This window comes from Taudactylus pleione, unplaced genomic scaffold (assembly GCF_031769625.1).
Source record: "Taudactylus pleione unplaced genomic scaffold, aTauple2 ptg000547l, whole genome shotgun sequence".
Classification (NCBI taxonomy): domain Eukaryota; kingdom Metazoa; phylum Chordata; class Amphibia; order Anura; family Myobatrachidae; genus Taudactylus; species Taudactylus pleione.
In genome coordinates this window covers 457,822-484,860 of record NW_028284949.1, presented here as the reverse complement: position 1 = coordinate 484,860, position 27,039 = coordinate 457,822, and the positions used below count along the sequence as shown (strand labels likewise).

Below are 27,039 nucleotides of genomic sequence, written 5' to 3'. Positions count from 1 at the left end.
ACAAACAGTGAAGGGTTAAAAAGTGTTATAAAATAAAAATGTGTTATAATGCGGTGCCCTGAAAAAGATCAACCAAATCAATCCAGGGAGACCCACGCCCCCAAAATGAACCAAAGTTGCACTACAGTTTATAACTTGTAGGACTTACCTAGAATTGTGCCTAATACAATGTGCATATACATTACCATACTCCATGCTTTTAAACCAATAAGGAAGGGTTGCTAATCCAGACTGGGGGCATCTCCTTTCCCTCAGGTGTGCAATAAAGCACATTAAATGGAGTATATAGGAAAGGTTTCTGGACTGCACACCTTATATATATATAATAGGAGGTGCTACCTGATGAGACTAATTGCAGGCACAGAAACAGACAAATCTCAGGTGCACAACTCCAAATTATTAATAATATATAAATGCTATAACATTTTGCAATCAATAGAGGTCTTTAGCATAACCTTGGCCAAGGTTATGGGCCTACCCACCATATCCAGGTAACCTCTTTAGGGTAGGCCCCTAACATACTAGGGTTCAAATCCAGAGTTGCACTACAGTATATAACTTGTAGGACTTATCTAGAATTGTACCTAATACGAGTGTGCATATACATTACCAGACTCCATGCTTTTAAACCACCACACCAAGCCCTCCCCCTCCTGCTCCTACCTCCACTGCATTGGCCGCATTAAAGTTTTTTTAGTGAGCCGGTATGCCGCTGAATGAAAGAGGCTCTGAAGCATTTGGTTTGAGGACTGAAGACTTGGGAGCCGGAGAAGACACAATGAGACAGCACAGAAGGAGTGAGCTAACTAAGGTAAGTGTGTCTGATTCTTCTTGTATTCATTTTATTGCAGCATGTCAGATGTTTAAATTATTTACCATATATTAGTTGCTAACTTTACATAATTATTTTTACCTATGACAATATAAATACGATAATTAAAATTATACTTTTACATTATACCTTATTTATTTATGCATTTACATACTTAAATTAACTCAGAATGCTATGAAATGTATATACTAACTCCATTTTACACATACTCTCTATATAAATTGCTTAAAACAATGGCCCTGATTCAGAGCCGGACGCAAGTCGCTGCTCGTTCGCTCCAAGCGATGTTTGCCCAACTGCGCATGCGTACGGATCGTAATACGCATGCGCGAACCACTCAGTGCTGCCGAAATTCATGTGCTCGCAAAATAGCGAATGCCTGATAATTTGAGTGACAGAAAGAGGCGTATGTGGGTGGTAAAAGGGGAAGGTGCTTGAAAACGGGGAGTGGAGATCCGATCACAGGCGTGCTTAAAGGTCAAAACGGGCGTTTTATGGGTGTGCATATTTAAAACAGCAGCGTCATTGACCACGTCACTGGGTTATTTTAGAGCCAGAACTGCTCGCAAAATTGTGGTAGCAAACACCAGCCCCAAGAATAGCGAGCAGTTCATACCCTGGTCGATGTACTCGATTAATCTAATAAATAGCGGACATGACGTAGGATGCGAGCGGCCAGGGGGCGTATTTTTTCAAAAAACTAACGCAAGTTTTGTTCGCTCGTTCAGACATAGAGGCGTGAACAGACCGCAAACAGCGAACGGTTCATTTGAATAGCCACCCCTTGTTTTAGAACGAACGACCGCAAATAGCGAGTGGCTCTGAATGAGGGCCAATATTTCTTTATATTTTGGTGTTAATTCATTTAACCACTTAACTTACGATTTGTTTTTTCTAAAAAACCGCTTCAAAATTGTCGTTTTTTTTTTTTTAGTGAATTAGGTGAGGAACATCCATTTTAACTTATTTAAAATGGTTTCATCAAAAAAATAGAGTTGTTTTTTTTTTAAGATTTTTAAAAAAAAAAAAAAAATTTCAAATACCGGAACATCGGAACCACCATCAGAACCATTGGAAACATCGCGACCATCGCGACATTCAATTTGAGACCGGATCCAGGCACCAGGTACGTAAGGGGAGTGAGGGGGGGAGTTTACTTACTTTTCCCCAGCGGCTGCTTAGTTCTGCAGGTGCTGGGTCGGGGGTCCTGCTTTGCTACCCGATCAGCAGTGATCAGCAGTACATCAGACAGAGGGGGAGAGGGTGCTGGCAAGCAGAGGGACCGGAAGGTCTCTTCCTGCAGCCGCCCTCATGTTTATCTGTCTGGATGACATTTTATGTCCAGTACAGATAAAGAACTGCCTGGTGTGGACAGAAACTTACGTCCATGCCAGGCAAGTGGTTAATAGCCATATGTCATTTTGGCTACAGATGGGAGCATCTTATGAATGTGGATGTGTTTCTGTAGAAAGTCTTAAATGTAAAATTGAGCAAAATGTGATATATAACACAACAGGTTCTACTATTGAAAGTTATACTCACACATTTTCAGGAGTCCCCCTATGTCATAGGGTGTGAGAACATGCAAACTCTCATGTTTCTCACACCCCCACAATGCGCAATGGCAAAACGTGCATCCATATATTTTGGCATTGTGTAATAGAGTACGAGTGTTTAACTCGCACACTATTACTTCCTGAAAACTTGATAGAGGAAATACCTGCTTCAGACTAGCGAGTCTATCCTGAACAGGTCCATGTTACACAGAAACATGCACAGATTTGTGAGATCCGTGCATGTTTATGTGTGTTAAAAAAGTAAACCGTAAAGAAAACTGATGCACCATAAGTATAACCAGCCTGTGGTGTATAGGATTCCCCTGTACTTTATGAACCAGCCCCAAGCTCTGTTGAGCTGGTCCTGGTTCTGTAAATACAGGGGACAAAATGAGTAGTGGTCCCCCGTATTTTCCATAACCAGCACCAAACTCTTTCTAGCAGGGGTGTAATGCCACAGCTGGGGAACCCTTCTATAGGGTTCCCTGGCCAAAGCATCATACCTTACCGCTAGTCAGCCCAGGCCAGAGATCCCTGGGGAGGTAAATAAAGGGGTCCCCCTCTCCAGGGCACCCCAGCCCTGGGCTAATAGCCCTGGGCTATCTCCGGAACCACTGGCCAGTGGTGCTGAGTTGATTTTATAAATGTGTGTGTAAAAAAAGGATTTAAAAATATTGTCTTTTTACTGGAGAGTCCCAGCAAGCCTCCCCCGCATGCTGGTATATAAAGAACCATAAGTACCAGCATGCAGGGCATTAAGGGCCTCGAGCTCACATGCAAATTAAATATTAAAATAACCAGTAAAATTTTATTTAAGCAAAGTAGCAAACATGCGTGGGACAAACTCAGACCTTTGAATGTGAGAGAAATTCCAAGTTTGTCCCGCATGAAAAACTTGGACCCTATTACATTTACCCTTAAGAGTGTCACCCATCTGTCAGATCTGTCCAAGCATCTGACAGGAGGGTAAATGTCCCAAATTTATACAATAACTATTAACAATATGCTAATAACTAATGCAAAAAAACTTGTTCTTAAGGGAAAAAAAACATAATAAAACAAAGCGATGGTTGTATCTTAAGAATGGATAGAATAATAGTTCTGTAAAAATATACTCAGATAACATAAGAGAAGATCCAGTAGCTATTTTCCTGTGTATTTGCCTTGTGTTATCTATGATTTGTACTAAGAGAACAGTTATAATAACACTGACAGTTCTTACATAAGCTCCTGTAGGGCACAGGCTGGATGTCTCAGTCCCTCACACAGAACTTTTATCCCAGAGTCCTGCAGAGCATTGTATGACAGGTCCAGTCTGATCAGAGAGCGGTTTGTAGTAATAACAGAGTGGAGATCATCACAGCAGGAGGAGGTCAGATCACAGCCCCATAACCTAATGAGAGATGAGGGATCTGCATTAGTTTATTCTAATAATGTCACAGTCTTACACTCAATATGACATTATCAATAGCATTTATACTATGTATTAAGCTTTATATCATGCAAAAATGGTTAAAGCATAAATCTAAGTAATGAGGTGAGTTAACTACAGCCAGACACAGCCTGACCACAAATTTGTAAGGCTTACTCAGCTGGCTGGCAGCCAGGTGCCATCCACCCTCGCGACCATCGACCACCAATGGTCACGATGGTGATCCCAGCCTGTGACCTCCATCGCAGTGCTGGGATCGCAAATGCAGCAGGGGGTGTCATACACTTCCTGTTGCATTTGCATTATTGCAAGGATCGAATTGCCAAGTTGCCTTCATGCATACATCATAAATCTATAGCCTGTGAGCATACATCATATATCTATAGCCTGTGTGCATACATCATATATCTATAGCCTGTGTGCATACATCATATATCTATAACCTTCATGCAGCTTTGCAATTGTGATCCTTGCTGAAGCAGGACCTATGCCTTGTACTGAGAGAACAGTTATAATAACACTGAGACAGATCTTACGTAAGATCCTGTAGAGCACAAGCTGGATGTCTCAGTCCCTCACACAGAAGCTTTATACCAGAGTCCTGCAGAGCATTCAGTGACAGGACCAGTGTGGTCAGAGAGCGGTTTGTAGTAATAACAGAGCGGAGATCATCACAGCAGGAGGAGGTCAGACCACATTTATGTAACCTGATGGAAAATGAGGGATCTGCATTAGGGCATTATTATTATCACAAATCTGAGCAGAAAGTCATAAGCTGGATACAATTAATCACATATATATCAGTTATTAGACTGTAGGTATAAGTGTATCATGGAGAATGCTGTCATTAAGTCACTGAATAAATATGTGACCTTAGAAATATTTCCAAATGACTTTCCATGAACTGCAGACAGGTTTATTATTGCTCAATTATGTCTTTCATTTTGTTCCTATAAGTAGATATAGAACCGTTTTTCGGCAAATTTAATTTGACAAGTACCACACCCACAACCCCTCCCCTAACTCCGCCCCCTGGTACACCCACTTTTCCTCCCCTTTTGATATCGTTCCATATAAATTTTATATAAATTTAATATGAAAATTTATATTAAATTATATCTTTTTTTTTTTTTAAACAAAATATTTTATTGGAAAGCATTATAAGTTTGCATAAAGAAAAACAGATAAACAAAACATTGTCTTGAATATGTGATAAATTAGAACACATTCAAACTATATACTTACACAGAAATAAGTAAATAATACCAATAAACACATCTCGGTATTTAATAAATTAGACAAAGTCATCACAAATAATACAGATCGTTTACTAAGCATTATTAACCATAACATCTCAATAATTTTGTATTTTATAACACAAAAGAGAAATAGAAAGGAAAAGGAAAAAAGAAAAGAGGAGAAGGAACAACAAAAAAAAAAAAGGGGGGGTTTCAGAGGGGAAAGAAGGGAGGGAGTTTTAGGGTAAAGTATTCAACGGACTCCAGGACCAGGACGAGTCAGAGTGAAACCATGGTAACCAAATCAGATGATATTTTGTTACCGAATTATTTTGTAAACTGGAAATATATTCCATTGATGCAATGTAGTTAATTTTAGCTATAAGAGTCTCTTTTGAGGGTGGGCGGTGGTCTTTCCAGTGTTTGGCTATAAGGGTTTTAGCTGCATTACAAATATGTGTAATCAGTTTATCCTGGTTTTTAGATACACCAACAAGTGGTGCATTCAATAAAGCTGATAATGGATCTAAAGTAAATCCCGTACCAAGAGTCTGATTAATCAATTGGCGAACATGGGACCAAAAAAGGCGGAGAGAGGGACAAGACCACCAAATGTGGAAAAATGACCCCTCTTGACCACAAAGTCTCCAACACATTTTGGATGTAGCAGGAAATATGGAATGGAGTTTAGTAGGTACTAGGTACCAACGGGTATATACTTTATAGCAAGTTTCGCGTATGGATACACTAATAGAAGCTTTGGCGGTACGTAATCTAATTTCTTCCCATTGATCCTCATCTATATTTGTAGCTAAGTCAGATTCCCACAGCAATTCGTGCGGTTCGCGTGGAGGATAATCGGGGGCCAAAATTGAATTGTAAATTATTGAGATATTCCCTCTTCTCCCAATTGAATATAAACACAAATGTTCAAATGAGGTAGGGTTGCACAGCGAAGAAGATTTAGATTGGGAGCAGATAAAACTAATAATTTGAAAATATTGGAAGAAACAAGAGGAAGGGAGTTTAAAGCGATCTTGGAAGTTCTGGAATGAGGAGGGAGCAAAATCGCCTTTGATATGAATAAATCTTTCTATACCTCGAGCCTGCCATGGAGCTGCCATTTTTCTATCACATCCTGAGGGGAATTGAGGATGATCCCATATTGGGGTGAGTGGGGACGGATAGGGAGAAAGATCATAGGTGGCGCGTACTTTGTCCCATAGTTGGAGAGAAAATTTGATAGTAGGGATTGAGTACACTGACGCCGGCCTACAATTTTTAGGAAGCCAAACCAACGTATTAAGCGTACCACATTGTGTTAAGGAGTTCTCAATATCAACCCACTTTTTAACTCCTGGGTCAGAATGCCATGACAGGATGTGATTAAGATGACATGCCTCATAGTAAGACTGTAGAATAGGGAGTCCCAAGCCCCCCGTGATTGTACTTTTGCTAAGAATTGATCTCTTGATACGTGGTCTACTACCCGCCCATACAAATCTGTTACAGTGTTTTTGTAAAGAAATGAGTGTTGCGCGGGGTACCGAAATTGGAAGAGTCTGGAAAAGGTATAATAAACGGGGGAGAAGGTTCATTTTGAGAGCGTTTACTCTACCAAACCACGAAATATACATCCGGTCCCAGATCTGAAGTTCCTGAATCAAATTATTAATCAGAGGGACAAAATTAGCCTGATACAGAGAAGAATAGTTTTTAGTGATGAATATCCCAAGATATTTTATAGCGGATGGCCTCCAAAGAAAAGGAAACGAAGAGGTTAACGTGGCCTGCATTTGCGGAGAGACATATAATGCCAAAGCTTCCGATTTAGAATGATTAATTTTGTATCCCGAAAAAGAACCATAAATGGAGAGCTCCTTTTGAAGGTTAGGAAGGGATATTAATGGATTTGAAAGGGTCAGGAGAACATCGTCTGCGAAAAGGGATATTTTATAATGGTTTTGACCCACTGTGATGCCATGTATATCAGTATTAGCTTGAATACAGGCTGCTAGTGGTTCGATGCATAGGGCAAATATAAGGGGTGATAATGGGCAGCCTTGTCGTGTGCCGTTATTGAGGGTGAATCGGGGGGAACAGATCCCATTCGTCAAAACCATAGAAGAGGGACAGGAATAGAGGGCTTTAATAGCCGTGATAAAATGGCCTCTGAATCCAAATGAGGAGAGGGTAGAGAATAAGAAGGGCCATGAAATGCGATCAAACGCCTTCTCAGCGTCGAGTGCTAGGACTATAGAAGGTGTTTTGGAGGCATTAATATGGTGGATCAAATTGATAGTGCGTCTTGTATTATCTGAGGCCTGACGTCCCGGCATAAAGCCTACTTGATCAGTGTCGATTAAAGATGTTAACACAGAATTTAATCTACTAGCAAGTACCTTGGCAAATAATTTAAGATCAGTGTTTATTAAAGAGATGGGCCTATAATTGGTACAAAGGGAAGGGTCTTTACCGGGCTTGGGGATAACTATAATACGAGAAGCCAAAGAATCAGTGTGGAACGGGGTTCCATTCATGACACCATTAAATAATTTAACAATATATGGTAACAGCTGAGGGGCAAATGTTTTGTAGTAGGCCATTGAATATCCGTCTGGGCCTGGGGCCTTAGATGGTTTCTGGGTTTTTAATGCCGCTTCAAGTTCCTCAATTGAGATATCATTATTTAACAGCTGACGAGCAGCTGTATCAATTTGGGGGAGGGCACAGGAATCTAGATACAAATGGGACTCAGTGGCATATGAGGATGGGTCAACCGGTGGTTTTAAATTATATAGAGCTCGATAGTAATCCAAGAAAACCTTGTTGATACATTTAGGGTCATAGGACAAATGGCCAGTGGGGTCTTTAATTGAGTAGATGGCGTGGGCAGCTTTTTTATTTCGGAGTTTATTTGCCAATAATGTATGAGCCTTTTTGCTTTTGTCATAGAAATTTTGATTAGCCCAGCGCAGAGATCGTTCGACCTCTTCAGCTTGGAGAGATTGCAATTCAGCTCTTGCTTTAGAAAGTTGGGTAAGAGTGGTCTTGGAGTGAGTGCGTTTGTGTTCTCTGTCAAGATCTGCAATGGAGTTGGTCAGGTGATCTATCTGTTGTCTCTGTTCTTGTTTTCTACGAGATGCATATTGGATAATCGATCCCCGTATGACTGCTTTATGGGCCTCCCAAACCGTCGACATAGTACACTCTCCCTGCATATTAAGAACGAAGTAATCCTGAATTTTAGATTTGATCAGTTCTTGAAATTGGGGGATTTTTAGTAAAGTCTCGTTGAGTCTCCATGGTGACCTACCATTCTTAGATTCTAAAAGGTCAAATGTTACTGACAAAACTGAATGGTCTGAACAAATGTTAGGAATTATCTTGGAATGAATTGCAGACTGTGAGAGTGAGGCACAACAAAGAAATAAATCAATACGGGAATAGACATCATGAGGTATAGAGTAAAAGGTGTAATCTCAGATGGTGGGGTTAAGAGAACGCCATACATCAAAAAGCCCATTCTCAGCTATATTTTTTTGTAATGCCAAGGATGGGGTTGATATGTCTCTACGAGGGGGGGAGCCTGATTTGTCCATATGAGGAGCGAGAGTCATGTTAAAATCTCCCCCTACCAGTGTTTTACCCTTACGATAAATACTGAGATCATGAAAAAATTTACAAATTATATCTTTTTTGATATCTTTTTGATAGGGTTTGATATAAAAATCTAAATCATGTGTATATAATTGTGATAGTGTTTGATATAAAACGAGTTCAATGTTTAATCAGACAGTACTGCTGTTAGATGAAGCATCATCAGTAAGATGTTTTGTCCCATAGACAGCATTGCTGTTAACCCTTAGATGACGCACATCAGTAAGATGCTGTGTCCCTTGGAATAATGCAATGTTAGACAGGTTTTGATGGGTCGGATTAAAAATTAAGCTTGCAAGTTATGATCTTAAATGTTTTGACCCATAGACAGTTTAAATGTTATGATCTTACTTCTATCATGCTGCTATGGATAGGATCAGCAGGAGAAAAAGGAACAGTGGTGTTTTCTACGAACAACGGATTGAAAAACATAGGCATAAGTTTTCCCTACAAAGTACTGATGCATACCAGGGCATTAATCAGTGGGAGAACATGTCAGTAAGCCTAATTACCATTGCGCTATTTCTTCAGGTAGGGCCTGCATAATCAGCAGGGGTCCTGACTTTTCCCTGTTATACTTACATATGGTATGGCTGTGAACAAGACAGGCCATGTAATGGTTATTATTATGGTTATGGAATACAGATGTGTGACTCTGTAAATATGATGAATAGTGTAAGTTTTACACCGCTGCAATTGTTTGCCTGCTGGAAGATGTTTGTGTAGGGCCGGAACAGGTCTATGGGCTATTGAGAAGCATGAAACAGCATATGTGATCCACATGTTCTGCCTTCACACTTGACAATGGGGGTCATTCAGACCCACTCGTGAGCGGCAGTACGCTCGCAAGTAGGTCGATGTTCCCCACTGCGCATGCGCATGACGGAGGGAGCTCCGTCGTGCGCATGTGCGAGACCCAACGAGCGTCGGACTTTCCATCGCTCGGGGTCTCACAGCACAGGGGGCGTGCTGTCGATGTTGATTGACAGCACGCCCCCTTTGGTGGGCGTGTCGGGGGCGTGCCTACCAGACAGAGGCGTTCCCAAGGGAACGCCTACCGTCTGGAGCCAGCCCCACTGACATCACTAGTGATGTCAGTGGGAGTGATTTTGGCTCTGATAGAGCCAAAATCACTCCTGGGCTTGTGGCTGGGAGACCCGACCGCAGGGTCTCCTTCGCAAGTCCGATGGTCGCGATGGTCAAGACCATCGCGACCATCTTTTTGCACGCTCGTATATGCTGTGGGTGGTGACCCACAGCTATATGAGCGTCCAGGAGGATGCTCCATTTTAATGGAGGAGGGCCCTGATTCAGAGCGAGCGCTCTGCTCAGAGCGTTCGGCTCTGAATCAGGCCCAATGTTGGTTAGAAGGCTGCATTCCAGAGGATGTGGCAGACATGCCCAGACATGATAATCACAATTTATCTCACATCAAGATTTGATTTTATTACACATCATGCTTTGATAGATACGTCCCTTACCTTAGATTCATATGATAGCGGCATTATAAATATGTATTCAATTGTTAGTAAGATACATATTCAAATAAGCATCATGATTCAATATCAGCTTTAGGGTGTCTTTAACCTCAAATTATAAGCTGTGTTATATAAGTTTAAATCAGACAGCTGTTAAACGCTGGTATTATGCAGCAGGTGTGATTAAATTTAAATAGCGTGCTGATAGGGGTTCTTTAATTTCAATTTGCACTTGTTATAAAATATATATATATATATATTTATATATATATATATATATATATATATATATATATATATAAAATAACTTAATCCCATTTGTTAAAATATCTTGTGCTTGCATTTAAATTGTAGACATGTCTATGTCTAATATAGTGCATTTAAAGCAAGCGGACAATTAAACATTTAACCATAATTTGCGCCATTCTTGTAAAATCATGGCTTGTGTAGATAATTCTCCGGGCATTATAAAGCCCTAAAAATTTGTATTAGAACATTATCCAGAGTTGAATTATATAATTTTTAATAAAAAAGATACATTTTTAGTTGCTAATAGCTTGTATGCATCATTAACTGGCATGGTATATAAGGGGGCCAGCAGTCTAGGTATGCTACACATCCACAGCTGTTTTGAAGATGGAGACAGAACAAGCTTAAACAGCCATATGTTAGTATATATTTTTTTTTTAAATATAATTTTTTTATGTTTACAAATATTACCACCATTCGTAATTGTGTCATTATAATTATTAAATATATAATTATGCTTTATTTTGTGTAGAAAATTAGCATTTACTATGTATATGATGTTATTTTAAACATAGAAAGATAGAAATTGACATTTATGTTATATTATAACCATCACATGAAATAGTATTTTAAACATAGAATTACCATATTGTGACCACACCCTAAGCGATCGATATTCTTATACAGCATGTTTAAATTGTTCTACCATCGGTCATCACAGCTAACAATATCATTTCTTTGAAGTAAATTTCTTAAATGTTGTTTTGCATCTAATAACCGGCAGTTGTAGTATATACGGATATATACATTTATTAGATTATTAGGTTAGTGATGAATTTAAAAAAAAGGTATAGTTGTGATTATAACATTTACCGCTATTTTTGTGTTTCATAAAACATTAGACATTTAGTATTCATAATGTATTAGCATTATGAGCCGCTTATAAACATATGCGTAGTAATACCTCATTTTCATATATATGTGTATATGGTGCTTTGTTTAAAATGCATGAGTTAGCAGTTGGAATGTCTTTATGTTAGCAGACATGAGCGACATCTAGTGCTTTTTTTGGGGTATTGCAACTGTGAGCAAACATGTTAGCTGTCTTGAGTGATGTTTTTTTTGTATTGCAATTGTTAGCAAACATTAATATGCAATGCAAATGCTGTGACTGATTAAATGTATAATACCATAATTTTAAGCATGTGTTTTCTTTTGGTATTGCTGGTATTAGCATGCATGTTAGCTGACTCTGTAATTAAATAATATATATGATGGCATTCTTATGTTTATACACTCTGTTATATTAGCTAGCAATTTATTTTGCTAACGGTGAACTAAAGTTTTATGGCATTATTTAAAATAGGTTATCACAATTACAGGATACTGTGATTTAGCGTAATTAAAATAAAATGTACAACAATTTTTGTGATTCATAAGCATAGTGTAAATTTGATATTTAGCGAATGTGGAATAATCGTGTATTTAAAATACATATTTTTAATTTGTCTTCCAGAATAACGTTTAACCCAAGACTCATCCTTAGAAAAAAATAATAATGGAGGTATTATTATGATTTATTCTACCACAGAGATGTTAAAATGCATTTACATGCATGCATTATTATGTAAAAATATGCGTTAATGGTAAAAAATATAAACTATTTCCATATTAACCACTTGCCTGGCATGGTCGTATCAGATACGACCATACCAGACTGGGCTTTCCCTGATATGGTCGTATCTGATACGACCAGTCAGGAAAGCTCTGTGGGTGGCTGCTGGAAAATAATTTTGTAGCAGCCGCCAATCAAAGAGGGACCTCCTGGTCCCTCTGCACACTGTCCCTCCCCGAGGACTAGCAGTGATCGGACAGCCCAGCGCTGGCACACCCACCCCTGACAGCAGCCTGGTGGCTGCTGACAGTGCAGAGAAGGCAGCGCTGATAGTGCTGTCCCTCTCTCCTTCACCCTCCAGAGAACAGCCGCTGACAGGGCAGAGAAGGCAGCGCTGAGAGCGCTGTCCTTCTCTCCCTCCTCCGGAGAGCAGCAGCCCAACGGCTGCTGACAGGGCAGAGAAGGCAGCACTGATAGCGCTGTCCATTTCTCCCTCCTCTGGAGCTAGCAGCAGCCCGGCGGCTGATGGCAGAACAGCCGCCAGGCAGAGAAGGACAGCGCTATCAGCGCTGTCCTCTCTCTCTCCACCCCCGCTAGCAGCAGCCCGGCGGCTGCAAAATAGACAGAGCAGCCACCGGGCAAATAGAAGGTAGCGCTTTCAGCACTGACCTTTTCTCTGCCCCCACCCACCACCCTGTTAGCGGCTACCCAGCGGCTGCAAATAGTAGAGGGAGCAGCCACTGGCCGAACAACCAACCCCCTCCTCTCCCTCCCCCATTTTTGCAAGCCCCACCCCATGTATAAACAGCAAAGCCCTATATGTATGTATATATACATACACTTAATATATATAAATATATATATATATGTACACACACGTGATCTACACACATGGATATATACATATACTGTGTATATATAGTGTGTGTGGAGCCCACAACCGCTGTCAAACAATCGATTGTTTCTATTGCTGGTTGAAACAATCAACCATTGATGGTACAGCTGTCAATGACCAGAACTACAGTATACCATAACAATTTAATTTTTTATGGTATATGGTGTTTAAAAAAAAATTGCGTTGACATAGTTTTAAAAAGATGTTCTTGACCTAATTCAATCATAAAAAAATGACAATTTCGGAGTGTTTGTGGAAAAAAAAATTGTCAGTTAAGTGGTTAATATAATATATTCTTTTAACAGCCAGCAAGCCAGAACGTCTGAGATTTCTGATGATGATATGATCACGTGCCTTTCGCAAGATGAAGAAAATCATGTATATCGGCCTCTAACCCGTAAGTGGTCAAATAGTGTTTAACGATGCCTACCTAAATTTATTTATTTATATAAAATGTTAAAGCTTGTGATCACACGTTCAACTGCTGCCACATGATTTAAATGTATTTTTACAAATGTTTATTCACACATAATTAATCAGAATTGATCTTATGCAGGGCCGGCCGGTCAAGACCTGAGAAGTGCCATCACATACGGCACAGAATGCGCATTTGGGGATGATATCGGAACATTCCAGAATCCTTACTTCGTCACCGTGGTCACAAACCAGCTGTAAGTATCCATGAGAAGTTTTAAGGAGCATACAAATTGCCTGTAACTAAATCATGCAATATGTTGTTAAATTATGCATCTGTATTCCACAGACAGTCCTACCATTCCATGTGGGAAATCAGCTGTTGAAAACCTTATACGCGATGTACCAGCATGTCCACCACTGTTGCCAGAACTAGAACTGCCCCGAGAGTATTCTATGGAAAGTAAGTTAATTAAACGATACTATATGCACATTACATGCATCTAAATCGATCATGTTACTACAGAGCAAAATGTATATCACTACTGCACATCTAACTGCTTTTTTTTGTTTTATTTTAGCATTCGATGTAGATGCACTATATAATATGGATCTGGTGGATTATTTCTGTGCAATAACGGATGATGAATCGCCTAACGAACCAGAGTCCCATACAACAGCGGACAGAATAACAATGCCGCAATCGCCCGAAGCTGACAAAAAGAACCAATGCGAACCGGTGCCTCCGAACAGCCATTATCGTCTAGCTGGCTCTACGCCATTGATAATGAACCAGCTGTACAATAAAATCAAGCCAGGCAGGCGTGTGAGAGTCATGTCACGCACAGCACATTGGGTGAATGAGCCATTTAATCAAAAACGGTTAAAGAGGAAACTTAGTTTTACTGGCAAATCAGCGCCTAAAAGAAGGAGGTTGACGCCATTTCCTGATGTACCACAAAGCTGTAACGCTGGTGGTAAGATATACAAGAAGTTACCAGGGCATGATGATGATGACGAGCAAGCGCCCTATCTTACAGTTAACAGTGCAGAAAATGTTCAGAGCCCCTCAGAAAGAAAGTTAAGGCGTACATAGAATCATAAAGCTATAATATTGCCATCCACAAGGGTCAGTCCTATTATAATACCAGACACCCAATCTGAAACAATTATAATCCCAGACACACAGGCAGAACCCATTTTGATACGGGATGATGTTGATGCTTATCAAGATGCCCAGGTGTTATGGGCGTCAGATGTAGAATCGAGAGATGCGCACAAGGAAGGTGCTGTTTCAGGTGCCCCGAGCATCGGGGTCGGTGTGTCTGTGAATAAGCTGCATTCTGCCACGCTGGATGATGCTGTCGCAGGGCCATCAGGTGTCGGTGTTAGACACCATTCAGCACTGCAGAACATGCTGGACGAAGCTGTCGCAGGGCCATTGGGCGTAGGAATGACAGGTGCGGGTGTTGGTCGACAAACCGCTACAGGTATACCAGCGAGGGCAGAAGGCATGCGTAAACTATCAAAATTAAAATATCATGACTTGTTAGGCATGATTTTCAGAGAGATCACATACACAAAGCACAGAGTGGAGGGGCTGTTAGCGCAACATGCAGAAATAATGCGCAGCAGCAAATGCGACCAGCGCGTGCTTTATGATTTTATTAACCAATATATGGAAGGTATATCAGAGCAGGGCAGAGTAGGTAGGGAAACAAATGCATTCATACAGGCCCACACATTTGGTAAAAAAAAGAAATGACTAATTATGACAGGCCGCGGATTGAACCGCCTTGCAGCGCATAGAGCGCAGCGCTGTAAAAATACAAATAGACATTTAAAAGTTAAGCGCTCTGTGAGAGCATTAATAAATGCAAGACAGAAACAGATTTAGCGACCAGAATGACAACGCGCTGTGGCGGCATGTAGATAGATGATCACCACAGACGGACTGTGTCTCGTAGCATCACCCGTACCTGTCGGTCCGGAATCTCCTGGTAATAATGAGGAGAAGCACCCTGTTTTTTAAAAATCCATCGACAGATACAAATGAAACCACCCCAATTTCAGGGCATCTGAAATACACCATCATATCCTGTTTGTCAGTTTGGATAGGGTTACATCGTTTGTAGACACTATGAGGGCGATACACGATGCAATACAGACCATGCTCGACAGCTACATGGTTAATGTCGACCCTAATGACTGTGTGCACTTAAGGTTGGAGGGAGGAAGTTTATACAACACCATCTATTCTCAATGTAGGCCGCACAATACATTAGATGCCATCAGTTTTTTGAATCAGATAACAAACATGCTGCCAAGTAATTCTAAGGTTTTATTTGATACAAAGTTGAAATTTCTGATCTCTGTTTTCAGGAATCGCGTAGGCGGGGCCTTGATGGGCTGCTACCTGCAGAGAATACCACACAGCCTTATTATTGAGAAACGCAGGCGTTTGTTATACGATTTCAATAATAGCGGTAACAATCTGTGTCTGGCGGCTAGCCTCTGCAAACTTCTGCACACTAATAATGCCACGGATCTCGTTATACACGATCAGGCTCTCGAGCTTCATAAAGTTTTGAATCTATCCCTTGATAAACCGATCAGCTTTAGCGACATTGCTTGTTTTGAAAAGCACTTAAAAGCAACAATTAAAATACTGTATTATAGTACAGGAGACTGGCATTATTATTGTACGGACAGTCAATACAAAGACAATATACTGTTTATCTTATGGCACGGCGACCATTACTACGGTATATTAGACATAAAAGCATTTGTGGGTGCCCGATTCTTCTGCAAGTTTTGCCACACAGCGTACCACCACAGAAATAATCACGACTGTCTCTTCATTTGTAAGGCCTGCCTCAGACAGGCCTGTGTTGATACACGGAAAGCTGCGCTAAGGTGTCCTGTGTGTAGGGTGTTTTGCAGGTCAACCAACTGTTTAGAAGAGCACAAGGCTCTAGTTTTGTCTTCCAAAACACAGGGTCTTGAAAAACTGTATTGTGATCACTGCGGTTTGTACACCACCCCTGATCACAAGTGTTGGGGAATGAAATACCCCAATTTCAAGGTGTGCATTGGCAGTTTTGTGGGGCATCTGTGTTATATCCAAAACATTAAACCTGTGGATCCTACAAAAAAAATAATTTTATATGATGTTGAATGTACAGGAGACAGGTGTACACACACCAAATTACTGTTACTCATTAACACTAGTGGATGAACAATCCTGGGAGTTTCAGGGCATTGCTTGTATCGAAGAGTTTGTAAAAACATTCATGAGACCAAAATTTGAGGGGTACACATTCATAGCCCATAATGCAGGGCGTTATGATGGGTACTTTGTAATGCGCCAGCTGATTAAGCAGAAATGTAAAACTGATGTGCTGGCGCAAGGCGGTAAACTGATGTGCATTACGGTGCTTGATCCAAGTATGAGATTTATCGACTCTTTACATTTTTTGACTCTTTACATTTACCAAAAGTGAGGGCTCAAAAGGCCATATTCAGCATTTCGGCATGCAATATATGATGGAATCAGAATTTGTAGAATTCAAAGAGTGGTATGAGAAATACAAGCATAAGCCATTTAACTTCTAAGATGAACTTAAACGCTATTGCAAGGAGGATGTGTTAATATTACAGAGGGTTTGTAAGACGTTCCAAGATGCCGTTTTAGCAATGACTGAACGGGACGTTGTTGTATATAAAAAAGGGACCCATCATTGTTAAGAGGCACGTTGACCCATTTCAACTTACCACATTAGCGTCGGTATGTAGGGCCATGTACCGCTGTCAATTTTTAAAGGAAAACATGTTGGTGCTTGTACCGGGCGATAACTATCATAGTACTCAGATGCGTTACTCAACACCGGCCATACAGTGGCTAATATACATAGCGCATACAGAGGGCATAGATATAAAGACACGCATTACAAGGGGGGTGAGAAGAAAGTCGGTAGCTACTACCTGGACGGTTATTCCATTATCAATGGTGTACAAACGTCATTTGAGTTCAAAGGTTGTTTTTATCATGGATATAGCACTTGTTACAATCCCGATGATGAAAACAAAGTGACTCAAATGACCTATGGCCAGTTGAGTCACAAGACGCAGGTGAGAATGAACTTTCTTAAACTGTGCGGATTTGATGTGCGTGTTATTTGGGAGTGCGAGTGGAAAAAATGTTACAAGAGGATGCGCGCCTAGTGGAGTTTCTTAAGAACATAGATTTGCCCGAACCCTTGGACCAACGCGCTGCACCTTACGGTGGCTGTACAAACACCATAAAGCTGTATCACAAAACACAACAGGACGAGCGCATACACTACTATGATTTCACCAGTCTATACCAGTTTGTCAACAAAACCAAAACATATCCTGTAAAACATCCCAGGATCATTTATAAAGATTTTGTTGATATCACAACATATTTTGGTATCGCCAAAGTAAAAGTGTACCCGCAGCATGGACTTTTCTTTCCGGTTCTTTAAAATGCTCGGTAAACTAATGTTTCCTTTATGTTGTACATGAGGCGAGACTGGAGAGACAGGCCAGTGCGAACATGACGATGAGGAACGATCCCTCGTTGGTACCTGGTGTACCGTAGAGTTAAATTTAGCCATTGACAAGAGCTACAAAGTGTGTGGCATTTTGATAATCAATCCGATGGTTTGTTACCAGTTTGTCAACAAAACCAAAACATATCCTGTAAAACATGCCAGGATCATTTATAAAGATTTTGGCGTTATCACAACATATTTTGGCATCGCCAAAGTAAAAGTGTACCCACAGCATGGACTTTTCTTTCCGGTTCTTTAAAATGCTCAGTAAACTAATGTTTCCTTTATGTCGTACATCCGGCAAGACTGGAGAGACAGGCCAGTGTGAACATGACGATGAGGAACAATCCCTCGTTGGTACCTGGTGTACCGTAGAGTTAAATTTAGCCGTTGACAAGGGCTACAAAGTGTGTGGCATTTTGATAATCAATCCGATGATTTGTTTTCAGGGTACATTAAATTACATCTCAGGGACAAACAAGAGGTGTCCGGTTATCCTGAATGGTGTACAGACTCTGAGAAATGCCAAGCGTATATAGACACCTATCAAAAAACTGAAGGGGTGTCTTTATGACCAATTCATATCCATATCAATCAGGCTAAGCATCAGTTATCAAGACTCTTCCTTAATAGTCTTTGGGGTAAATTTGCCCAACGGTGTTACCTTCCCAACACGGCAGTCGTATCAGATCCCGACAAACTTTTTGAATACGTGTTTTTGTCCCACTATGAGGTGTCTGCTTTAGACTTCATAGATGATGATACGGTGATGGTAAATTGGAAATACACCAAAGATTATTACACCAACTCACATATTTGTAATATTTTTATAGCGGCAATAACAATGGCGTATGCCCGTATTGAGCTATACAATCTGCTGGATAGGTTGCAAGAGCGATGTCTTTACCATGATACAGACTCTGTCATGTTTGTCAGCAGGCCCGGTGATTGGAATCCACCATTGGGTGATTATCTAGGCGAACTGGCTAGCGAAATCCCAGCTGGTGCACATATAACAGAGTTTGTCTCAGTGGGGCCCAAGTTATATCACTTAAATAACAGAAAGACCAGTTTATAAGTTAAAGGGATCACGCTCAACATTGATAATGTGCAACATGTCAACTTTGACAGCCTGAAAGAACTGGTCTTAGATTATCCTTTAAACCCTGAAGGCAACGACCAGAAAAAAAATTGTGATTCGCCAGCCCGGTATAGTGCGTTTTAAAAGGTATTGGCAGATTGAAACACCAGTGTTGCAGAAAATGCAAAACAGAGGCTTACAGATAACTTCACAATGCTTCCGTTTGGGTTTTAAGATGGATATCAGGCTGCAACATCCCTTTTCAAGTATTTTAGCAGCCCCTCCAATTCGGGTAAAACTTATTTTGTGAAAATGCTGCTGCAAAATTCCGCTACGCACCTATCACACATTCCCGATAATATTGTTTGGTTTTACGCTTACTGGCAGTCAATGTACGATCATCTTCTGCGCGATTACCCGGTATGCGTTTTATAGAGGGGCTACCAGAGACTTTTAACGATGACCAACTTTTCCCACCCGATAAGCTTAATTTAGCAGTGGTTGATGTTCTGATGGAGTTGGCTAGTAATAATATGGAGATTGAGAAAGCTTTCACAAAGTATGTACACCATAGAAATCTCAGTGTCATGTACCTTGTGCAAAATGTGTTTTGTCAGGGTAAAAAAGAGCAGAAGTATACAATTAAATACAAAATATATGGTTCTATTCAAAAATCCTAGGGATAAACTGCAAGTGACGACACTGGCTAGGCAGATGTACCCTGGTAAATCGAGTTTCTTTTTAGAGGCTTTTGAAGATGCGACCAGAGCTGCTTATGGGTATTTACTGGTTGATTTAAGAAACAACACACTTGATGAGTACCGTTTACGAAGCGGGTTATTCCCGCCGGATACAACGGTAGCGTACGTCTTTAAAAAACATACTTCTAAAAAGCTGTAATTCTTCAACTTTTGGCCATTTGCCATAGCGCCACCAACAGCGAGCATGTCGGCACAGTTACGTCATAATTGGGCACTTTTAAAAGCGTTAATAAAGGCGACACTGACTCAAAGACATGCTATTTTATCCACGGCTTCAAACGATTTGGTGACGGCCATTTGTGAGATTGCGCTCAGCACGCTAAAAGGTAAAATACCATTGTCACAACTACAGTTGAATTACCTTAAAAAGAAGCTCAACCTTATAAAATCGCTTTGTAATTAGAAATGCACCATTGGTAAAAAGAAGCGGTTGGTGAAACAGTCCAGTGGATTTTTTGGCTCGTTGCTTGGTTTTGCTATACCGTTAATAATGGGTCTTCTGACTAATCATTAATGGAAGACGCTGAGAAAATGTATCTGGTGCCTCAGCAGCAGATAGAGTGCTTGCGCAACGAACTGGAAAACGATGATATACGTAAAACATCAGCACATGGTCTAGATGCAGAGATCATAAATGTACTACAGAATAATGATTTATCGGAGTATGATAAGGCTAAACGTTACACAGCCGCATTGCAGAAATATCTGGTGTTGAGTAAACAGTCTGATAGAGAGTTGTCAACTTTAACTCTCTTAACGCCCGAAATGCCAACTGTTCCTCAAACGACTAATCCTGGTCAGTCAGTCAGTTCTGACACCGTTTATCAAGAAGTTTTGGACTGTTAATGACCGGTATAGGAAAAACAGTGAGATACTTTTAAATAAAATGACAGGGTCTAAACACATCACAAACTGGAACGCTAAAGGCGAGTTTCTGTATAAAGGTAAAGCTGTACAGGGCTCCAACATGCTAGATTTAATAAGAAGCGTCACGCAAACCCACAGCGAACCATAATGTGCCGAATGGATGGGCCGACATTATGCAAGCCATGGCGGAATTAAATATGCCGTCCATAGTGGTCAGCAACACGTCCAATATGGTGCACCTAGACCATTTAAAGGCAGAAAAATATACCGATGGGGATGGCTATTTATCAACCCCACCGTCACTATAATCGTATAAAAAAAGACGCTTAAATGATTTAAGCACCTCTGGGTTAACAACAACTCACAGTTACTTAAAGCCTAGGAAAAGAGCTGTAGAAATGTTTCAGGATACCCCATGTTTGAGTCTATAATCTATTTGTATTGTATATTGTTTTAAGCGCATGTGCTGTAATAAAGTTTAAAAATGTTTGTTTATTATAGCGATGAATCATTGTACATAAGCTGCTTAAAACGTCGTTCAGATTACAACTGCTATGATATTGCAACAATGATGTAACTGTAAATATACTTTTTATGTTACAATAAAATATGTTTATAATTATGACGGCCTGTTTTGTTTCTAATCGGTATTTATGGAAGAAGCTCACAACAACATAATGTTTAAAATCATTGTTTATTATATATAATGGGTGGTGCTACCTGTTGAGACTAATTGCAGGCACAAAAACAGACAAATATCAGGTGCACAACTCCAAATTATTGATAATATATAAATGCAATAAAATTTTGCAATCAGAGGTTTTTAGCATAATCTTGGCCAAGGTTATGGGCCTACCCACCATATCCAGGTAACCTCTTTAGGGTAGGTCCCTAACATACTAGGATTCAAATCCATAGCGCAGGACACCCCCAAACTGGCCGAGCTAAGCCACCCCAGGAGACCACCATAGTAAGAAAAGTGCAGTGTAAAAGAGATAGTTAAGAGCAGCCTCAGCTGCATATAAAGAATGAAAATAAAAAAGTGAAGTACATGTATAAAAAACAAACAGTGAAATGAGTTATAAAAGAAAAATGTGTTATAGTGCGGTGCCCTGAAACAGATCAACCAAAGCAATCCAGGGAGACCCACACCCCAAAAATGAACCAAAGTTGCACTACAGTATATAACTTGTGGGACTTACCTAGAATTGTGCCTAATACCAGTGTGCATATACATTACCAGACTCCATGCTTTTAAACCAATAAGGTAGGGGTGCTAATCCAGACTGAGGGCATTTCCTTTCCCTCAGGTGTGCAATAAAGCACATTAAATGGAGTATATGGGAAAGATTCCTTGACTGCACACCCTGAATATATATATAATGGGAGGTGCTACCTGTTGAGACTAATTGCAGGCACAATTGATTGCAAAATGTCATTGCATTTATATACTATCAATAATTTGGAGTTGTGCACCTGAGATTTGTCTGTTTTTGTGCCTGCAATTAGTCTTGTTCTTACTATGGCGGTGCCAAGGGGCGGCTTAACTGGGCCAGTTTGGGGGTGTCCTGTGCTCTGGATTTGAATCCTAGTATATTAGGGACCTACCCTACAGAGGTTACCTGGATATGGTGGGTAGGCCCATAACCTTGGCAAAGATTATGCTAAAAACCTCTATTGATTGCAAATTTGATTGCATTTATATATTATCAATAATTTGGAGATGTGCACCTGAGATTTGTCCGTTGTTTATTATAGTTATGAAACATTGTACATAAAATGGTTCAAATGCAGGGATAATTACAAGTTACACATTTCTGTTGTTGAAGACAAATTTTCGAACTCAGGATCTCCTGTTTACCATCAGCTCGAAGACATTTATATCCTTAAAGGGTGGCATTAATTGTTAAGTTGAATTGCATCTATTGGTTTTACATACTGTTATTCAGATATTTAATAATGCTCAACTTACACATGTTCCTATAGTCAGATTTTCTCAATGGGAGATAATATCTTAGACTCATATCAATCTTACATATGTCATAATTTCAATTGTGCTACATTGATCTTCTTTATCCTCAACAGGGGGGGATATGGTTGATTATGGTTAATGGTGAGGAAAAAGGAAGACAATGAACATGTTTGCAATAATGAAATATAAAAATATTTTTCAGTAATGGGAAGTTTCATTAGATAATCTTGACTTAGTTCTCTTTACTGATGATAACTGTTACAGACGGATACATAATTTTTTTTTTGGTTACAGGGTATGCATTACAGTGACTACCACATTCAACGTAGTTAGCTGAATGTAATATACAGTATTGATTGTAGCAATTGGAAGCATAGGGGTTACTGTATAAGCTTCTGGGAACTACAATTTTACATGTACAAACAGTTAAGGAACTGAAAGAAGCGATATGTTTACTAATAATAACTTGTAGTAATTAAGTGTCTGGTACAAACTAAAGAGATTGTTATTATTGTCATGGGTAACATATTAGCTTACAGGGTAGTATGAAAGGTAATTTTAAGTACATAAGATGAACCAGTAATAGAAACTCAGTTGATGGTGTTTAAGGATATCACAATTTGATCAATTAAGACAATATCAGGAAAATACTTCTCACAATGAGGTTAATGTCTGCAAATTAGAGCATTGTTACAAGAGAAGATGATAATGGGTATTTGCTTAGAATTGAAATTAATACAAGCCATATAGAGGATGTTCATGGGTTAGTACATTTAAAAGCAGATAATATGAATCACATTGTACAATCTTACTGGTGTGCTCGAGCCAGAGATAAAGTGAAAATGTGAATGTTTATGAAATTCAGATGATAAATAATGAAGAGAAAATGATACCTACTAAAACATTTTCAAAGTACTATTGATAATTGATTTTATTCAGTTACCAATGAAGAAAAAAATGATTTAAAGTATGTCGATGAGAAGGATTTGGAGTATGTTGATTAGAAAGGAGTGGGGCATGTCGTTTTAGAGGATTAAAGTATGTTATTATTAAGGTTTCAGGATGTTGTAAAATACAGTGTTAGCATGTTCTTGGAGTTTTCTGAATTTATAGCTCCATAATGCTAAGCGAAGAGATTTTGGAGGAATTTGTATGTAAGGTATAGTTTGCTTACTGTAAGTGTTATTGAAAGTTACAAGGAAAGTTTTTCAAATAAGTGAAAAGATGGGAATAAAATGAAAGTTACACACAATGGTGTTATAAAAAAACAAATGAGTTAAACTTACAAAAGAGACAGGAATGGCATTGTTTGAAGGCCTACATTTGGTGCTTCATAGTAATAGAATCACACCTGAGCCTTATCTCAATCTCTCCTTATTATTCATTTTTTTGAACTACAATCAAGATGTGGTACTAAACCAAAGACTGATATGAGATTACAACATGATTTGACTGTTCAATATTTTATACAATTGTCTAAGCAGCTACAACAAGAAGACTTTTGGGGAAGCTCAACAGGATATTCAACTAACATCAGCATTTGATGCAGAAGATGAAATACAGTCTAGAGACTATGATGGTATGATGAGAAGTTTGTTACATTCTGGTTCCCTTACAGATCAATGGGATGGTCTTTGGCATGGCAAAGTGATGCTGACAACAGATACAGCTATAAAGATTGCTGAGAAGGACACCTGGATCCATGGCTCACAGTAAAAACGGTCAGAGAGAGAGATCCGAGCTTAAAGGGGACTTATTCTCAGACTCAAGTGCTGATATAGAGACTGAGCTATAAAGACTGTGATATAAGACTATGAGAACTCTTCAATCAAGATGGAGATTATTGCTTACAATAGACTATGATATAGACTGATGACAACGGAACCATAATTTTTCTTAGCTGCGTGATGGAAACAATCGTGTTTATTGCAACATTGAGACTTATTTTTATTTTGGAGAGAGGGCGAGCAAGGGTTCATGGTCTGGTATGACTACACATCCAGTAGTGTGGATGATGGGGTTATTCTAATAAGTCCTTTCCTTCCTCGTTTCTAAGCAGGGAAAGTGATCGGTATCAGAAGTCTGATTTATCATCTATTGAAAAGTGCATTGGCATTTACTGTACTAAACCAGAAGAAAGATGTATACTATGGTGTATGGATATTATTCAAAAGAGTATACAATTCTACAAAAAATATTCATTGATGGGTAAAGTATTAAATGCTACCATTCTTGAGTTGAAATATACTGAAAATACTAAGATAACTAACATAAAACCATGTGAGAATTGTGAAAAAAGGTTGTAAACAGGAAAAGGGGTTACTGATAACTATAACTTGACAAAACCACTAATAATTATGTTATTTTCATATGTAAGTGAAAGTATTCCATTTTGTTTTAATAAGGAAATATGAAGCAGACTACACCTCAGATCTGAATAACTACAGGAATATTTACTAGTCCAATACAAGTAGAAAATGATGAGTCATAATATTGTAATAAAATCTTTACTGAGTACAAACCTTAAATTCCTTGCTATAATGAACAATGTAAGGAAGATTTTAAAAGAACTAAATGCGTATTATGTACAATGTATTTTTTTACAATGAGACATTTGATTATACACTGCTAGGGATTAGTTCCAATATTGAGTGTTCCAAATAGTGATACAGATCATATAGTTCAGACATGTTAGTAATGCTAATTACTACCATATTTGGGTTTGATGTTATTTTCTTGTTACTAGATAATCTTTATTACCTATTAGGAAATTATGCTTACAAATTATTGCCAATTAATTCTGAAGATATTTCCTTTTTAGGCAAACTGATACTACAATTTTATGTTATAACTCATAATAATTTGTGATAAGTTCTTTTGCAGGATGCCAGACGTTTTACAAGAGATATTGATCCAGTGAATAAAAATAAATTTCTCTGATTGATACTTCAGTGAGACATCATGTTGGAAACAACTTAGCTAACATCCTTACATATGATAATTGGGGATATTTATATAATCAACATGAAATTATTGAACTGGACAAATTTATTGACAATGATACTGGACTTTATATGATAAGACATTCATATATGTTGGACATTTATTAAAATATTCCGGAATGAACTATTACTACAACACCGTCATAATTGATTGCTTAATTGTACAGACTGGAGGATATTATTGAACTTTTATACAAATCTTGAAATTCAATGATGAAATTATTTGACTAACAATACTACAGATGAAGAAACCATTATTATCAATTGCATAAATGAGACTTATACTATAAAAGAAGAATTTCTATGTATGCATTATGATAAAGACTCTAAAGTGATTTATGATGATCATGATTAGATACTAACTTTTGATTTTCAGGTTTACAAATGTTTTTTAACATGTTTTATGTACAGACAAAGTTTATTCTTGAAATCTTAATCCTGATTTTTATAGTTGGCCTATGCTGTATTCAGATGGCTACTTTAAAAATGAAAACATACAAGAGATGGAGATGAGATATAGCACATGTAATTAATGTGCTTATCTAAGGGTGGAGCTGTTGAAGACTAATTTACATAATTCCATATTTACATATGCTTTATGCTGTATAATGAAGCAGTACATGAGATTTAACAGGGCATTGGTACTTCCATTTTGTTTCTCTGTCCAAACTTAGTTTTAAATGGAAATGAGTGTATGTGTTTAAGGCCGCACCCGAGGGAAACTGTTTATCCAACACAGTGAAGAGATCATGCCCATATATGTGTCCTTGTGCTGGGGAAACTATTCAGACTAAATATGGGATGCAGTATTCCATGAGTATCACTCAAAAGGAATTCAGTTTCGGGTCTGATTGTCAAGAAGGAGTTAACAAGAGCAAGCTTTGTCTATTATCTGATAATGGTAGTGGGCGTTAAAGGGGCGTATAATCTGAATATTGTAATAATGTATAAATATTGTGTGACGATGTCAATCGTTGTTATTCCTGCATTATAACCCTGGGAGAATATGTCCCAGTTAAAAGGGCTTGATCTAATTATTTAATTAATTAATAAAATGACAAATTCTTAAGTATACTGGTTTGGAGAATATTACTTATTATGGAACAACACCTGTCAAAGGTAACTTTAGACACTGTATACATTTATCCGTATAGCGGCTCAAACAATGCCTTTTCGGCAGATGCCTTACAAACATTGCAACTAAACAGTCATTACATTTTGTATCATTACTAAATCGGGACAGAATTTCCTCATATTTGTAGTTTTTACACATCAAAAATATAAAGTAAATACAATATTGTCCGCATACAGCGCTTGAAAAGCCTTGTAACCGGTGCTTTTGGTGACAAATGCTTTTTGAATTAAAATGTAAAAACTTTATGATATTCTTTGAGAAAATAACGCTGTCAG

The 27,039-nt window shown here is 38.9% G+C and overlaps 1 protein-coding gene across 1 annotated transcript in view; it reads right to left on the bottom strand.

Moving 5' to 3' along the window:
• LOC148500719 (NACHT, LRR and PYD domains-containing protein 3-like) overlaps window positions 1–27,039 on the bottom strand; it is a 182,833-nt gene that overhangs the window by 24,333 nt on the left and 131,461 nt on the right. The window contains 2 exon segments of the mRNA XM_088451423.1: window positions 3,611–3,781; window positions 4,357–4,527. Of these exon segments, the coding sequence (XP_088307549.1) occupies window positions 3,611–3,781; window positions 4,357–4,527 (342 nt within the window).